The sequence below is a fragment of the Eleutherodactylus coqui genome, chromosome 1, assembly GCF_035609145.1.
Source record: "Eleutherodactylus coqui strain aEleCoq1 chromosome 1, aEleCoq1.hap1, whole genome shotgun sequence".
Lineage (NCBI taxonomy): Eukaryota > Metazoa > Chordata > Amphibia > Anura > Eleutherodactylidae > Eleutherodactylus > Eleutherodactylus coqui.
This window is the reverse complement of record NC_089837.1, coordinates 464,298,772-464,317,616: the sequence shown is the minus strand read 5'-3', so window position 1 is coordinate 464,317,616 and position 18,845 is coordinate 464,298,772. Positions and strand designations below refer to the sequence as shown.

Genomic DNA, 18,845 nt, shown 5'->3' with positions numbered 1-18,845 from the left:
CTTATAAAATTATTCCCATAACATAAAATGATGCGGCTACGATATGACATCAATTTCTCATTATTGGTGGTCTGATTGCTGGGACCTCCATGGACCCTAAGATTAGAGGGGCTTCAGCTGTTTTAATGCGTATGGCCCTTCACTCTCATGACTGGTGGGTATCCAACTGTCAAGATTAGTTAGTGATGACGTATTCTAGTGATATCCCTTGATGGAAATAACCGTTTAAGCATTGCATTTTCTTTCAATTAATGTCATACAAGACTAGAATGAGAATTGAATTTTTACCTACAGTGCAAAGCAAAGCAATGTTCCCATCCAGCTGGCTAGCTTTGTCAAATAAGGCCAGTATCACAAACTCCAGAGAGGATGCAATAAAGTACTGAACTATTGTGTTACAGCAGTGGAAAGTCTGTATTATGATGATTGGAAACTAGTTATTGTACAATTGTGCTTGGGCAGCCTCATGTGACATGAAGTCTAATGTTTTGTACAGCGGTATAATAATAAGTTTATATAGTGACAACATATTTTGCATCACTAATTAGACATTACATACAGTATTAAATCAATGGACAATTTGAACAATAGCAGCGAGGACTCTGCTCAAGAGCTTGCAGTCTATGAGGAAATAGGGAGACACAAGAGGTACAAGTGTTTGTTCTGTGCAATAGTCTAGCCATGTTTTAGATAAATAGGATATATAGATAAGTCCTCATTCACACAAGCGGGTGCGATCTCACGTGGGCAATTATTGCAGTAGAGAAGAATAGCTGCGATCTAATTCCGAAATTAGTGTTTTCTCGTCTATTAACATGAGCGTATCGCGTGAAGAATATGCCGCAGCACGGAATTCCGTCAGTCAGCAGAATGGCTACTATTAGCTTTAATAGCTAAAATAGAGCCAGCTGTCTTCTTTTCCTGGCGTTGGACGCAGGTAAACTCCCTCTCCCTTTTTTTTTCAGCTCCCATGGGAGTCTCCAGCATTTTCCGTCAATAGATAGGTCAAGACCTATCTTTTGACGCTGCGAGACAAATCGGTGACTGAAAACAGTCAGCAATTGGACGATTTTACAGCGTAATTTTTTCACGCACACGAAAATCGCCCGTGTGAATGAATGCATTGGAATCCAGTGCTTCACATAGTATGTTAGGCTGAAGGGAGACAATGTCCATGCAGTTCAACCTGTATCCACTAGGATTCAGAGGAAGGCAAAAAAAAACCCCAATAAGGCAGAAGTCAATTAGCCCTAGACTAAAATACAACAAATGTGTTAATAAGAAATGCGAGTCTCTTAATATGTTTGGTGCATGTCTGACCAGTCGACTATGAACTAATGAACAGTAGATTTCCACCACATTTTATATCAGTTTCCGAACTTAAAGAGGTTGTCAAGTTGTAAACTATTAATGGCCTCTCCTCAGAACAGGCCATCAGTGGTAAATTAGCAGGGGTCCATTGCTCTGAAGAAGCTGTTCGCACTCATGCTTATTTTTGTAGGAAGCCGACCGCTCCATTCCCAATGCAGTGGGCAAGTTTGGTGTTATAGGCAAAGTTCCCATCCATTTCAATGTGAACTTTGACTGTAATACCAAGCCTGGCCACTGCAATAAGAACAGAGCTGTCTGCTTCCTGCAGAAATCAGGTCCATGCACAATCTCATCACTCCAGAGAACAGCTAATTGGTGGGGGTTCCTGGTGACGAAACCCTTCTCATCTTCTGTTTATGACTTATCCTGTAAATAAACCATCATTAGTTTTCTACTGGGCAACCCATTTAAAGATCATAAATTCAATAAGCTGCGGGAAGTCCTTCCTGCGGAAGCGTCAAGCAGAACACAGATATGACAAAAAGCACCCCATATTTCCGGAAGTATGACTTTTGAGACTTTTTAATGCCAGATTTCTGTTGCAACTACTTCAATTCTGAAAAGAAATTGATATTGGATTTAAAGCATAAGCTGTCTTGGAGCAATGTGCCGAGTAGTATGTAATTAGGAGCAGTAATTTCCAGGCGCAGCATTTTATATAGTAATTATTTCATTCAATGTCTTAGGAAGAGGTAACATGGAGCTGAATGTAGCCCAGAAAGGATTATACTGGGTTGATGAGTCACACAATGAGAATTAATTGTTACGGTTCTTTCTCAGAGTTCTGTAGTATCAATAGCTAGTGACTGGCTTGATAAAGCAAACTTGTAACATAGTAACCTAGTATATTAGGCTGAATGAAGACAATGTCCATCTAGTTCAGCCTGTTTCACCCCCCCCCCCCTCTTCCTTTGCTTGTTGATCCAGAGGAAGGCAAAAAAAAACAAAAAACAATCCAATTGTAAATTGAAATTGTGGAACTATATGACTGTTATTTGCTCTCATCTGTTCTTACAATAGAAAATGACATCGTTCATTAAAACATTTATTTCAGATTTTCCAACAGTGATGGGGCATTCTGGCTAAGGATGCAAACATTCTCATCTTTTCTCATATATTCTCATCTGCACAAGGAAAGACTAGAAGCAATGGGATGAAACTGAAAGGGAGGAGACACAGATTGGGTATTAGAAAAAAAAAGTCTGACAGTGAGGGTGATCAATGAGTGGAACAGGTTACCATGGGAGGTGGTGAGCTCTCCTTCAATGGAAGTCTTCAAACAAAGGCTGGACAAATATCTGTCTGGGATGATTTAGTAAACCCTGCACTCTGCAAGGGGTTGGACCCGATGACCCTGGAGGTCCATTCCAACTCTACCATTCTAGGATTCTATGAAAAAGTGGAAATAGTAGTGAAATTGGTACAAAATATTCCTGTAAGGTCATTGTTGTGTTCAGTGGTAGTCCTTGGTATTAGAGTGATCAACTAATATTTCTAATCAAGTCAGGTATACATATACAGAGCCTATCAAACTTTTTAGCAAATTAGCCTTACCTTTGCACATCAGTCCTTCTACTTTTGCCCTTACATTGAAAGGGATTCGGTAGGAAAAGTGGCTCAACCCACATAGCATAGATTAGTTATGGATATGATACCCAAACACATAGTGGTCCGACTGAAAGCTCACTTTAAATTAGACATTAAATACAAATTTATGGCATAAAGGTCATTGCCTCACCACTATTCCAGTATTTACATGGAGGTGCAATAGCTTATGTTGTCCACATTGACAACCTAACAGTAGCGTCTGATCGCTGCCATATAATATTACATAGCTGTGAATGAATTATCACCATGCCATGGTCACATGATCTGACATCTTTATGTATGATATAAAATTGTACTACATCTATAAAATGATACTTTATTACTGATAGCTCATTGGACCTCCATCAGCCTTCAGAATCACAGCAATTCATTGTGGCGTCTATCCTCAAGTATCAGATGTTCAAGGAAGGGCCAAAAACATTCCCTACACCATTAGTTGATCTCCACAGCCTAAGCTGTTGACACCTGACAGGAATGGTCATTGATTCATGCTGCTTGCACCAATTTACGACCCTCCTATCAGCATGGTGTAACAGAAATCTGGATTTATATAACCAGGTGTTTTTCCACTGTTTAGTGATTTAATTTTTGCACTTTTTTGGCAACTGGAGTCTTGTCTTTCTGCATCACGTAGATAGCACTGGCACCCAAACTGGTTGTTTGATGTTATAGCCCATCCATGCTACGGAATGAAGAGTTGTGCATTCGGGCACCTTAGTTGGAGCACCAGAGTTGCATTCGACTGTAATCTGCCTGTTTGGCAGAACAATTCTTGCCAACTTTGTCTGACGTCTTTCATTGATGAGTTATGTCCACAGTATATCCTCTCGCTGAATGTTTCCCCTCCCCATCACGCGATTGTTGATATACTGTTGACTCCGACTAGTTTGGCAGTTTTTGGTATATTGGTCCAAGCTAGTCTAGTACCATTACCTATTGGAAGTTGCTCAGATCAAACAGCATTTGGAGTGTTTTACTATTGCCGGAAACCCATTAAAATCTATGTTTTATTGAGAGATCTTTAGGCCCCCTGCACAAGGGCGGGATTTCCTGCCCGTGGCCGCTGCCATAGGATTGCATTAAAAAACGCAATCCTAGGTAGATGGCCGCAATTTGTCCACGTGAAATCACACGCGGTAAACAAATCGCGGCATGCTCTATTTCTGTGCGGGTCTCGCAGCGGGATCCGACCCGGCCGTCTGCAGGCAGTCTTACTAGAATATTTTTTGCCATCAATATTGACATCATACTTCAGCAACAATAGGGAATGGAGCTTGAAGTCTACATTTGGTGCCCTGTGGTAAAGCATTATGATTAGAGATGAGCGAACTTTCTCGTTTTGGGCGTTTTTGCACTTGAGCACCGCTTTTTCCGAGTAACTGACTACTCGGACGAAAAGATTCGGGGGGGCAGCAGTGGGGAACAGGGGGGAGCTCTCTCTCCCCCTCCCCCCACTCCCCTCTGCAACCCCCCGCTCACCCCCGGCGCCCCCCGAATCTTTTCGAGTGCAAAATCGCCCGAAACGAGTACGTTCGCTCATCTCTAATTATGTAGATTGAGACCGTTTTAAAGGGACTTGGGTAATTTTTTTGCCAAATTCTAAGTAATATAACCCATTTATAAAAGATATGTTTGGTGAATTTGTTTTAAAGCCTAAATTGTTTAAATAAGTACTTTGTGTTTCAGAATGAAGTGCAATTATTTCTGAGTGCATTTGGTCTGTGAGGAGCTCAATACGTTAAAAAACTCCGAAATTAGGTTCTGTTAAATTGCTTGATGCAATTTTGTAACTTCCAAATCCTCATTTGATTCTCCAGGTCCATTACACAGTGAATGAGTCACCTCTCATCACATGGGGAGAAAGCTCAGATATAGAAATACAAAACCGAAAAATGCCAAGTCCTGGATCTTTAAATCTTAACAAATAGATGATAGCTGTTCATTTATCACTAGTGCCCGCAGAAGCCATTAGGACATCATCTTCTTTTTCATTGTGGAATTCAATATCCTTTCTAGCTTTTGTGATGTATGAAAGATTCCAGGGCTAAAAGTTTTCCACTAGTACCAATTTTAATTTGACTTTTGTCCTTTAAGGGCAATGGTGTTCAAAATACATGTTAGGCCATCATTAGACAAGAGCATTTCCAAAGCAGGATGGAGTAACTCACCTAAGGGTCTGGCATCAGTTCTCATGCAAGGTCATCGCTCTATTTTGCCAGACTGCTCACCCACCAGTCTGGCAAATCATATCCCATTTGTCATATATAAGGATGTACTTATAACAATAAATCAACATTATATCCAAATGGCCTATAGCCCTGACATTGTAATGCATTGGACTATGAAGCTGCGGCACTGCTATCAGTCACATTTGACTTAACAGTTGTGTCAGGATCAGTGGATATGGAGCTGCTGTGCCACGGATTATTTTGACTTTGGGCTAAATCCAGAAGTGATACCTGAGGAACCCCAGTCTTCATTCTTTCATCCCACCAGTCAGGATCTGGGCTTTGCTGTGCGGTCCCCAGGCCATTCCACTAGCAGTGGTCTCAGGTATGTTGCAGCTGATGATACAATAGACCAAGACACAGTACCTGTGAACAGAGGCAAAAGCCTGGGAAATCTGGATCAGGGGATACAGCACAAAGTCAGAAGGAGGGACAGTCCAGAGATTAGGGCACACACAACAGGTTCAGCATGGTACAGACTCAGAGAATGGTGAATCCAACCATCTGAGACCAGGAGTGGAGAATAGTGACTACAACTAGCTGAGATCAGGAGTGGAGAATGGTGCATCCAACCATCCGAGATCAGGAGTGGAGAATAGTGAATACAACAAGCCGAGATCAGAAGTGGAGAATGGTAAATACAACAAGCTGAGATCAGGAGTGGAGAATAGGAAATACAACTAGCTGAGATCAGAAGTGGAGAATAGTGAATACAACTAGCTGAGATCAGGAGTGGAGAATGGTAAATCCAACCATCCAAGATCAGAAGTGGAGAATGGTAAATACAACAAGCTGATATCAGGAGTGGAGAATAGTAAATACAACTAGCTGAGCTCAGAAGTGGAGAATAGTGAATACAACTAGCTGAGATCAGGAGTGGAGAATAGTAAATACAACTAGCTGAGATCAGGAGTGGAGAATGGTAAATCCAACCATCCGAGATCAGGAGTGGAGAATGGTGAATCCAACCATCCGAGATCTGGAGTGGAGAATAGTGAATACAACTAGCTGAGATTAGGAGTGGAGAATAGTTAATACAACAAGCCGAGATCAAGAGTGGAGAATGCAGAGTAGTCAAGAAAGTCAGAGTCAGAAACCAAGAAGTTAGCACAAACGAACAGCACCTAAAGCTGGACTAGAAGAGACCAAAAGCTTAGGTAATTTCCCCAGGGAGATGGTGCCTAATGTAACCAGAAGTGCTTCGTGATTGGCAGGGGACAAAACAGCAGGGTGCACACTGCTCCTTTAAGACCGCAGGCATGTGTGCACCTGCCCTTCGGGCAGCAGAGTGGGTCAGGCAGGAGGCTGAAACAAGATGTCTGCCGCAGACACAGGGAGATCACATGCCGTGACTGCCAGCACAGAAAGATGAGCTGGTTGTAAAAAGTTGACTGCACTTTGCTTGCAATGTAAAAGATTCCTTGAAGTTAACCAGTTGATAAGCCACAGGTCATATCAAACATTGACCCTTGGGCTATTACAACCATACGCTCATTGCGTGGCACAAACTTTACAGAGTTAACATTCTGTTTGCCTTATATCTACTATCCAGAAAAACTAATTTCCCCTGACAGAACTGATTCTAATAGGGTGCATGGCCCCATTTCTTCACAGTGCATTACTAAGTAAGCAGATTGGGAGGAGGGGGTCGTTTTAGCTCCATTCAAGTTTTATGGTTATAGTGAGAGGTTGACATATTGCTTGTGAACGTTACCCTTATCGGTTTGCAGCAGTACCGGTGCAGATTACTAAAGGAAGTTCCATTAGCATAGACTGTTTGCGTGAAACGGAAAAGTTGGCTAAATTGTTGCACTTGAGTTTATCAACTACATGCCATTCTAAAGGGCTAATTACTCTTTATTACCTGAATGTATATTATATTTATATTAGATCTTTGTGCTAAATGGAAACATACACAGAAACCATATCTGATTATGAGATAATGTACATATAACTGCTAGACAAACAAGATAACACTTCTGCATAATGTAAGTTGCTATGATACATGCATTAAAAGGCAAGTGGTAATTTCTTCCCAGTTCTATGAAATTGCGAATGAATATTTAACGATTGCTTCTTCTGGTAAGATCTAAAGCACATTGTTGCAACTAGTGTATCTTTCCCCAGTTAATTCCGAGAGCTGATCAAATTGTAATGTCGTCCATTACACCTGTATACCACCCACACATAAACAAGACATGATGGTGTCTGATGTACTTTACTATAGCAGATTAGAGCATGCTCTTCCACCCACGGATAGGCATCAAGTCTACGCTCTCCGAGAGTTATTCTCACATCACAGACGCGCGTCAGGAGTTTACACATCTTCATGTAGCAACCAGCTTAATGAGCCATTGCCGGTCTAATGTATATTACCCTCATTATTTAGATAAAATCTGCTTTGGATTATTTCCACTCACCTATCATGTAATGCTTGACTGCACTGCAGTATTGAAATGCAATCATTTACATAATCCTATTATCGCCTGGAATAGTAATATAGTGACAATCATCATTTAGTATATTCACAGGTCTGTTCTCAATCAATACTTTGCCGTAGGTTCACCAGCCTAACCCTATTGCAATTCTAAAATAAGGGACCAGCGGCAATGTAGCCGGCGGCAGTGGATGGCACGCTGCTTTGCCGCATGTGGATTGATTGTTCATTTAGCACAGCTAAAAGTGTTCAAGTTGTGCGCACTGTATGCCGTTCTCTGAGAATCAATTTTGTAGCACTTCAATTTAAAAGTACAGAAAAAAAAAATGGAGACATAAAATGCTTCAGCCGTTCAGTATCTGATGCAAGGATTAACCTCCTTCTTTTTTTCCATTTTCGTTTTTTCCTTCCCCTTTTAAAAAATCGTAACTCCTTTATTTATTCATTAACGTCGCTGTATGAGGGCTTGTTTTTTGCGGGATGAGTTGTATTTTTCAATGGTGCTATTTAATGTACCATATAATGTACTGAAAAACTTTTTAAAAACTCTAAGTGGAGTGAAATGAAAAAAAACTACATACCGCCATTTTTCAGTGCGTCTTGATTCTACGGCGCACAAACTGCAACAAATATGAAATGATAACTTTATTCTACGGGTCAGTCCGATTACTACGATACCAAACTTATATCGTTTTGTTTTGGGTTTTTTGCTGTACTACTTTTATTTTTTTTTCAAAGACATTTAATTTTTTTTAAATTATTTTCTGCACGCAATATTTTTTCGTCAATGTAGTTTTTTGTGGGATGTCCCTTAGTTTACGTTAGTATCAATAGAGAATACGTACGTCTTTTTGACCGCTTTTTATTCCATTTTTTTCTGGGAGGCAGGGTGACTGAAAAAGTGCATTTCTGGTGTGTGGGTGGGGGGGGGGGGGGGGTTTGGACGACGTTCACCGTGCAGGGTAAATAATGCGCTACTTTGATAGATCAGACATTTGCGGATGCGGCGATACCAAATATGTATTGTTCTTTTAGGATTTAGATTTTGTTATTATAGTTAATGGCAAAAGGGGGTGATTTAAACTTTTATTTATTTTTTTTGGCTTTTTTACAATTAATAAAACTTTATTGATCTTATTTTTACTTTCTTTTTAGCCTTTTACTTTCTTTTTAGCCCCTCTTGGGGACCACAACTATTGATGCTTTCATCTCTCCTGCAGTATGACGTAATGCAATAGCATTACGTCATACTGCGGTTTGACAATAGTCTATCAAGCAACCCCATGGGAATGGCTTGATAGGCAGTCTGCTAAGACAGCCCTGGGGCCTTTCAGAAGGAGCCTGGCTGCCATGACACCTGTACATCTCCCTGCGATGTCATGCGGGGGGGGGGGGGCATACGGGACCCCTGAACATGGTTCGGCGCATTTAAAAGGTTAATAGCCGAAATCGGTCGCACGGCCGATTGCAGTAATTGTCCGCAGGTGTCAGCTGTAATTAACAGCTGACGCCTGTGCTGTATGAAGAGAGGTCAGGCCACAATCTCTCTTCATACATATCATGACCCTGCAGGATGTAAATGTACGTCCTGGAGCGAGAAGGGGTTAAAGGGGTTGCCTGGTTGTAAACTATCAAAGGCCTATTCCCAGTATAAAGCATCACTAGTGGATGCGCTTGTGCGCCTAAGCACTGAGCTGTATTATGCAGGAAACAGATAGCTCCATTCTTACTGCAATGGCCAGGCTTGGTATTGCAAGCAAAGTTCCCATGCATTTTAATGGAAACATGGTCTGCAATACCTAGCCAGACCACTACAGTGAGAACAAAGTTGCCTGCTTTCTGTAGAATTCAGTTCAGTACACGACTGCACCAGCTTGGCAAACAGCTGATGGGCAAGGGCCCTAGGGCCCTGGGCAATCTACAAGTAATGACATTGGGGGGGTAACGGGCTGAATTGGATGGACATAAGTCTTTTATCAGCATTACATACTATGTTGCTCTGACTAAGGCTTTATTCACACAAACATTTTATCACAGCTATTTTGCCACGATAACATGTCGGCCGAAAATTGCGACCATCTGGAGCATTGGATTGCATTTGCTCAGATGGGCGATTCTCCGGCACACAAAATCGGCAGGCCAGGAAAGATAGAACTGAGTTCTTGTCCTATCTTTCGGCTGTGATCAGCCTGCTGCTGCCATAGAAGGAGTGAGTGAGAGGGGGAGGGACTTTAGCAGCGGCTCACAGTGCTGAAATTCCTCCCACCTCCCTCCCTTTGCCTGCAGCTCCCATAGGCTTATATGGGAGCTTCTATTGCTGCGATTAGCCACCAAAGGCAGGGAGAGAAAGTTTAGCAACTCTCTCTTCCCGCCAGCAGAATTTCGGGTTGCAGCGCATACACAACACACCCGGACGTGTGAATGGGCAAGAATACATGAGATTTAGCAGTGACTTAGTCGTGGATTTCTCTCGTTCATTTAATTTTTTTCCATGATGCGGGCGTCCGATAATCACAACACCCGTGTGCAAGAGCCCTTACCCTGAGGATAGGCCATCAATAGTTTTCCTATTGACAACCCCTTTAATTAAACAGCATCTATAATTATACATAAGTTCTGCCCACATCTGGGGGAAACCAATGATGCCTATTAGAGATGAGCGAGCATACTCGTCCGAGCTTGATGCTCGTTCGAGTATTAGGGTGCTCGAGATGCTCGTTACTCGAGACGAGCACCACGCGGTACTCGTCTCGATTAAACGAGCACTGACCATTGAATTCAATGGAGCCGGCAATACAGCCGGCTCCATTAAAAGCAATGGGCTGCCGGCGAGCGCGGGATGATTTGTTGGGAAGGGCTTAAATATATAAGCCCTTCCCTGCAATTCATCCAGAAATGTGTAAAAATAAAAAAAATATATACTCACCTTGTCCCGGCAGAACGATGTTAGCCCATTGAATTCAATGGAGCCGGCAATACAGCCGGCTCCATTGAAAGCAATCTGATTGGTCCCGCTGAGACAATGAGAGGCAGCAGTCACTAACCCATTCATAAAATCATGAATGGGTGTGTGAGTGAGATCTGCGTCTGATTGGTCAGGCTGTGACCAATCAGAGGCAGCTCATTCAGCAGGCGGGGATTTTAAATCCCCGGCTGCTGAATACTACTCACAGCTGTTTAGAGCAGTTCAGGAGGACTGCCGCCAGCCGCGCTGAACTCCGTCTGCCGGGACCAGGTGAGTATATATATTTTTTTTATTTTTACACATTTCTGGATGAATTGCAGGGAAGGGCTTATATATTTAAGCCCTTCCCGACAATTCATCCCGCGATCACCGGCAGACCATTGCTTTCAATGGAGCCGGCTGTATTGCTGGCTCCATTGAATTCAATGGGCTAACATCGTTCTGCCGGGACAAGGTGAGTATATATTTTTTATTTTTACACATTTCTGGATGAATTGCAGGGAAGGGCTTATATATTTAAGCCCTTCCCGACAATTCATCCCGCGATCGCCGGCAGCCCATTGCTTTCAATGGAGCCGGCTGTATTGCCGGCTCCATTGAATTCAATGGGCTAACATCGTTCTTCTCTGCCACAGCTGTTACAGCTGTGGCAGAGGAGAACGATCTTTATGCTGACAGTGCGGGGGGGGGGGTCCTCACTCTTGCCACTATTGTGGCTTAATAGTGGGACCTGGGAACTTGAGATGCAGCCCAACATGTAGCCCCTCGCCTGCCCTATCCGTTTCTGTGTCATTCCCATCACTTTCTTGAATTTCCCAGGTTTTCACAAATGAAAACCTTAGCGAGCATCAGCAATATACAAAAATGCTCGAGTCACCCATTGACTTCAATGGGATTCGTGACTCGAAACGAACTCTCGAGCATCACTGAAAGTTCGACTCGAGTAATGAGCACTCGAGCATTTTGGTCCTCACTCATCTCTAATGCCTATCTTTATTATCCAGTAATGAGGTCCATCACGTTCTGCTTAGATGTCCATCATCATCTTGATTGGAGAAATAGTGTTTCGTGTAGCATTATTTTTTCAATCAAATATGCCAAAATCTGCAGTGGAGGCTAAAGTGCAGATGTGATCAGAGCCAATGAGTATCAAAATAATTTCTAATTGTGAAATTGCAGTATTTCAATTAGCATAAACTATATGGGGGTAGGAGTGCAATTTGTCTTGTAAGGAGTGCTGAATCCCCTGCCTTCCTTGCCAGTGCTGCACAGATGAAAGTGATAAACTCAGTGGAATTAGTAGAAACGTCTTCACAAAGAGCTCCATATGGATGAACAGAACTCATACCACTTAGAATTTATATTAACACAACACAATCCTCTGCCATTAAGTCTGCTAATTTACATGTTTCTCTGAATGGCATTGCAATTAGCACTGAGGGCGTAATATGGGTGAGGCTGATGGTGATGGAGCATTGAGGCTGGCATTGCGAGGACAATATGGCTGGTGTTAAGGCTTATTTACTAATACAGTACTGTCTAAAAGGTAGACAGTGCAATCTTAGACTAGACGGTCTTAAAATGCACCAGATTTATCATTGAATAATACATCTGTTGAATTGTAAGACTGTCTAGTGTAAGTTTTTGCCAAAAAAATTGTGCCACAATTTTGTCACAATTCACTACAATTTGGGGCAAATTTTGGCACAATTTTGGTCATACCCCCTCTTTACAAAGGAATGCCCGTTTGTTGGTTACAGCAAAAAAGTTTCCTAAGTGCTTAAAACACATAGTAAAGGTGGCACAAAGCATGTTTGTTAGAGTTCTGGTACAATTTTCACCAGAAAACTGTCAAATTTTCAATAGTACATAAGGCCCACTGTGTCTGTTGTATAGAGTAATGTATAGCTCACACTGTATTAGGCTATGGCTGATACTGTAGGAAAGACATTATAGTTGGCAATGTAATACACACCTGAACTGGTTGCTTAGTACAACAATTGGTACCAGTTATTCAATCAGTGATTGCTAGGAAATTTCCTTCCATGGCAGGTGAGGCTGAAATTACAGGGAATAAAGTCCCCGTTACTAATAAGTAAGAATATCAGAAATCACCTAGGCTTTTTGTGACTAGTCGCCTTCTATAGTCATATGGTAGTACTATTTGGTAACGTCTCTATTCTGATCATTTACATGGGATAAAGTATTTACCACTACAGTATATGACAAAAGTGATTCCCTTCCATACTCGCTATAATCAATCTGTACACCTCTGGGTGTACGGCCGACTGCTAAGAACCCCAGTAGTGCCTAGATTGAGGGGACCAGGACACCAACATCATTCCGAAGCAAATGTTATATCAAGTCTACATCATAACCATATCGACTCGAATGGTGCTGGACTGCAGTTCTCTACACAGCGTCTCGTTGGGCGCACCCAAGTAGTGATTGATTGGTTATCCTACCAATATGCCATCAATACCTGTGGTGGGTAGACCCTTTAAAAAACTGAATTATTTACTTTAGATGAAAATAGCTTCTAGCATCAACAACAAGTGTTTCTGGCTACCAGCATCTGGCATCATCAGAGTTTAGTATGCAGATTGCAGAAGGATCTGTAAGCGAGGACATTTTCTGTAATTAATATAAGCAAACGTGACCTGCAGTTCACATTTCACACAATTCGGAGAACAGAGGTGAGACTCTAATGAGACAACTAGAGGAAGCAGCCTTGGGCGGGAGAAACCTTCGTCAAATGGAGACAAGCAATGCCAAAACAAGGGAGATGTTCGTGTTGCAGTAACGTTTGAACATAATCTTACAGTTGAGTTATAATCACAGAAAAAGGAAAAGTAAACAGAGAAAAAAATCATAAAAAGCGTCCGTATACTTACTGATATACTGAGGGGCTCACAAGATAAAAGGGACTCTTGACGTTGGATTGTGAGCTTGTGTATTTTGGCCAAAATATTAACCAATACCTTGTATTAATCGGTAACCATCAATATTTTTATAACAAGCAGTATGGCTTTACTTGTTGGGGGAGTCTAGGGTACCAGTGTGGTTAACCTATCGGGTGCAGGGCAACCGGCTGGATTGACATAGTGTCATTAATAGTTCATAAGCCTGCATGGTGCACTACATGTACCATGTGGTCTGACACCCTATATGTACCCTCTTTTTGTGCAAAAATAGTACCAAACAGCCGCCCCTCAATATAAGGAAGGTGCATTCAAATTTCTGCTGGTTGCCCTTAAGAAACTCTCAGATTTCCATTCTTCTGTTCTATCATGGAATACAAGTCTGAAAAATAATACAGCATGCTGGATCCATGGCTGGCCTTAGACCCTATGACCCAGGTGGTTGCACAGGTTGCCGACCCCGCAGCTCATAGGGAAGGCCAAGAGGCAGATGTAGGCTGGAGGTGATTGCCCTCCCATACAGTAGGTCAGCCCGGCCAGCTGATGTTCGTTCACTGTGCGGCAGCATCTTGTGGAACTACGTGAATCATCCTCCTCCTGGCTCTGTCGCTTTCCCTTTGTTGTTCTCAGGCTCTGCTGTCAGGTTTTTTGATGCTGTATTTATGTTGTGAGCTTGGTCCTGGTGCTGTATCTATGTTATAAGTTTGGTTCTGGTACAGTATTTATTCACTGAGCTCTTCTGGTTGGGTTTGCTGCTATTTTGCTGCTTTCTCCATATGCCTATCAGTGAAAATGTTGTGAGGACATTGAGCCAATAAGGCACATTTTAAGCATACTTCTTGGCACCATGAAATAGGGTTAAACTATAGGCAGCAATCACACCCAGGCATGGCGCCAGGCCCTCTGCCACATTAGAAGACACTAACTGGTACATGGTAGGCTAATTGCCCTTTTACAGATTTTCCATTAAAACACAGGAGCTTCAAGTTACACTATTGAGTATCATAAATTATTGCAATATAAGAATTGCTGCTCCAGAATGACCATTTATAGAGCAGCCAATGGGCAAGGATGTACTTTGTAGGGACAGAGGTAGCCAGCACTGCTGCTCTTTCATTCTGAGTATTGGTTGGACCAGGTACTTGATCCTTCATTGACCAGTAAGTGATTTCATATGCTAGACATTTGCCATCTCTTACTATAATGGTGATCATATTTAAACCCCTTCATATATTTATGGCTTCCCTGTTGCGGTATTGTAGCCCACTCTTCTCTTGTACAACTGCTATGATTTTGGAAGATTTTCATATATGAATTGCTCACTTCAGGTATAGCCCAAACATCACTATTGAGTGAAGGACTTTCACTACTCCAGTCAGCAGAATGCATAGAAATCACAAGGACATAATATCAGAAATGCCCAAATGATACCATGCTGAGTAATACCAGCATGTGTTGCCAAATAAAACTGCCTTCAATCCCACCACTACTATGCATTACACACCTACTTACATGGGTGGTCACACAGGGTGCCAAACACCAGCTTGTAGCGGGGCACCAGGTAGCTGATGGCAATTGTCCCCCTTAGGTCAGCCTTGCAGAAGATCGCCTTCCTCCATGTCGCGGTGTCTTATGCAACTACATGAATCATCCTTCTCTTGGCTCTGTCACTGCCCCTCTGATGTTCCAAGGCACCACTGTCAGCCCATCAGCATCCTGCAGCATAATTGCTCAGTTCTGCTACTGTATTTATGCTTTGAGCCTGGTTCTGGTGCTGTATTTATCTACTGAGCTTGGTTAGGTATTGTATCAATGTTATGAACTTGATTCAGGTATTGTACAGTATCTATGTTCTGAGGTGGGTTCTGTTGCTGTATTTATGTTATAAGCTTGATTCTCGTGCTGTATTTATGATATGAGTTTCATTATGGTGCTCTATTTATGTTATGAGCTTGGCTAGATATTATATCTATGTACTGAGGTTGGCTCTGTGGCTGTATTCCTGTACTTTGCTTAGTTATGGTGCTGTATTTATATTATGAGCTTGGCTCTGGTACAGTATTTATTCACTGAGCTGTTCTGGCATGAACATGCAGCTATCTCACAGCTTTCTGCACAAGCAGAATACAGGCAATATATGGGTATTAGTGCAGTATGTATCCACCAGAAGTATGGGTTGGCCGGGCTGACCTACAGGTAATGCCCAGGTCACGCCCAAAGCTGACAGAAGCTCCTGAGTGGGGACATACTGCACTAAACAGCCATTTACACTGGACAAATGTCAGGCAAATGATGGCTGACACTGGTCCCTGTGTGTACTCGCTCCTGTGCTGCACTATGAATGTAGGCATTATGGGGCGTATAAAACAATATTTAAAACAACATGGGCCATGGTGAAGATATAATAATAAAATGATGCTAATAGTAATCCTTCTAAGGGAAGACAGGTGAGTCTATTACAATGACCATATAAGACATCTGTGACATGTTTCCGCACTGTATGTACATGTGCATGTGTCATACTTTGTTAAGGATATACAGTAACATCTGCCATGCATTCAGAACACCGAAAATCATTTAACATTTAGGTCAACCGTATCGTTCAATATTTAAAATGATACTTCATAATTAACAGAGATGTGGATACTGACCCCTAGTGGAGCTCGGAGGAATTTCATCAACGCTGTTTCCTTTCTGGTTTGCAGTAAGAATAGTCCCCAATATTGAAGTGTTTAAATAATAACACTTAGGAGCCCTTAACATGACCGCATACATGCGCAAAAAAATTGTGCACGCAGAGAATAGAACCCATTGATTTCAATAAGCTTATTCTCATCACTCTTTTTGGCGCACGTATTTCGCGCATGAAAAAAACAGCATACTCCATTTTTGCGCATATTTGCGTAATAAATGTTGCATGCAATTGTGCGATACGCTGCGCAATCCTGCGGGAAAAAGGAAACATCTGGAAACCATTAGACTAAGTAGCCTTTGAAATGACGGCACTGATGTGTCCCGTGTCCATGAGAACTGGTCCTGCAAGCGCAAAAAGTACAGTAATATGCGCAAAAATGCATCATTCACAGCGCAAATGTGCTACGCTTATGCTAGTTTTGCACATATGCTTCACGCGGACGTATTCTTATTTGCGTGTGCCTGAGCTTTGTGTATTTGCGGAATTAAATATGCTTTTTCACATGCGTATCTTCCTTTTTGTCCCCACAAGACATGTTTATTTGCGCGCGACAAACAAAGATACACCGCTTGAAATTATGCTAATTAGTTCCAAATATGTTCTTTTTTCATCGGAATTACGCAGCGGATTACGCATCACCTTGCATATTGCGCACGTATTTGTGCACCCCGCAATGACTTCTGCTGGGATTTTCATCTAGAAAAACGGAACATGTTCCGTTTTTTACTTGTACGCACAAAACACGGAAATGTGAACTAACCCATTGAAATCAATAGGTTCTATTCTCTGCGCATTACTCGCACAAATTTTGCGCACGCACATACGCCCGTGTGAAGCTGGCCGTAATCATGGGAAAGATTTTTATACATGGTCATTCACAAATAAATGCAAAATCACCCAACGATGCAAATCTTAGGACACCGCATTAAAATAAGCCAAAAAAGAAGAATTTCAGGAAGAAATAGGAAAAGACAAATTTTTGGGGACTTCTGCTTGGATTTGGGTATTGTATTTGCTGCGGTCGTCTAAGTTGCGATCTGTCAATCTGTCCCTTTAACTCTTTCCTCAGAACTCCAGTTATTAGCGGAACATCACTTGTGCAAGCAGGGCTCGGAGGATGAAGGCGCCCCGCAGAGTACGAACAGCGCAGATAATAGACCAAACTTGGGGTGTTGTTGCCATGGTAACACGGCTCCGATTCAAGCGTCTCAGCAGATGAGCTCATGTAGCTGTTTTACACAAGAGGGACAACAAGAAAATAACTCACTGGGGAGGAAACAAGATTGTCAGCCAGAATGCTCAAAAGGTAAAGTGGCCGAACTCATCATCTCCGCACGTCGTTCCGTAATTGTGTCTATATATCGATGAAAAAAGATGTATGTGTTATCTTTCTGCTGTCGACGCGGGTGTTTTTGTGCTCGTTTTCCCTTTCTTCAGCTCCAATCACATTAATTGCACATGTCAGGATCTCCCATCGGCCAGTGTTTTTGACTTGAAGGAACTGCAGCACTATTCTAGCTCGGTCACCCACCTGAAGTTTTCTTCTTCTTTCTGGACAATTTATCCAAAAATTACGGACAGCCAATATTTTTTTTTTACGGCCCCTTTAGACAACCATAATGAATGGTGAAGATCATAAGTGACACGTGTCTGCAGGTCAGATACTGATATGAACTCATGACCAGCATCCACTGTGAACCATAAAATGCCAATAATTACAGCCATAATAACCTGTTCAAGTATAAAAACTCCCCCAAATAATTCACGGACTGTTTAGGAATGTTTGGACAGTTGGCAACTCTTCCCTTTAAAGTGATCCTCCTGATTTCAGGACAAAATTCTGTCATGGGGGGTGAATGAGGAGGGGGTATATTCTGTTCATGCCATAGAAGCAATGGGATGAAACTGAAAGTGAGGAGACATAAATTAGATATTAGACAGTGAGGGTGATCAATGGGTGGAACAGGTTACCACGGGAGGTGGTGCGTTCTCCTTCAATGGAAGTGTTCAAACAAAGGCTGGACAAATATCTGTCTGGGATGATTTAGTGATCCTGCACTGATTAGGGGGTTGGACCCGATGACCCTGGAGGTCCCTTCCAACTGTACCATTCTATGGTTCTATATTACCTACTATTGTTCGCTTCTGATGTCCATCTAATCCGACAGTTTTGGTCCCAGTTTTCGGCTGTCCTAGATGGCTGCTGCAATTTTCTATCTAGTTAATACACACTGCTCTCTGATGGGGCAATGTTGATGGCGTGAGCAGCCCTTGGCAATTAGAGCGGGTATAGTGGGTATAGCTGTAGCAGTAGAGCTCGTCTCTTTGTGTCTCTGCATAGCCTTACTTTCAAGTCTGCACACCAGGCAGAACCCAGATTTTTTTTTGCTCTTCTGGCGCAGAACTAACAGCGCCTTTTATATGCTGCAAAACATTACACGGGAATGTCTGTTTCCCGCTTTTTTTCTACTGGCGGCATTCAAGTTCCTCCCACCTTGCTCCTGAGAGCGCCACAATATGTGAACGTTACAAAAGAACAAAAAACCAATGATATCAAGAAATAAAATACGTAGACCGTGTGGGTGCAGGGGATGCGGTTGCACCCGGGCCTAGGAGCCTT

At 42.3% G+C, this 18,845-nt stretch overlaps 1 protein-coding gene across 2 annotated transcripts in view; it reads left to right on the top strand.

Moving 5' to 3' along the window:
• PPP1R1A (protein phosphatase 1 regulatory inhibitor subunit 1A) overlaps positions 1–18,845 on the top strand; it is a 151,618-nt gene that overhangs the window by 123,627 nt on the left and 9,146 nt on the right. For both annotated transcript variants that reach the window (XM_066593859.1, XM_066593851.1), the window contains one exon: positions 17,295–17,531. In XM_066593859.1, the coding sequence (XP_066449956.1) occupies positions 17,295–17,531 (237 nt within the window). The remainder of the gene's footprint in view (positions 1–17,294; positions 17,532–18,845) is intronic.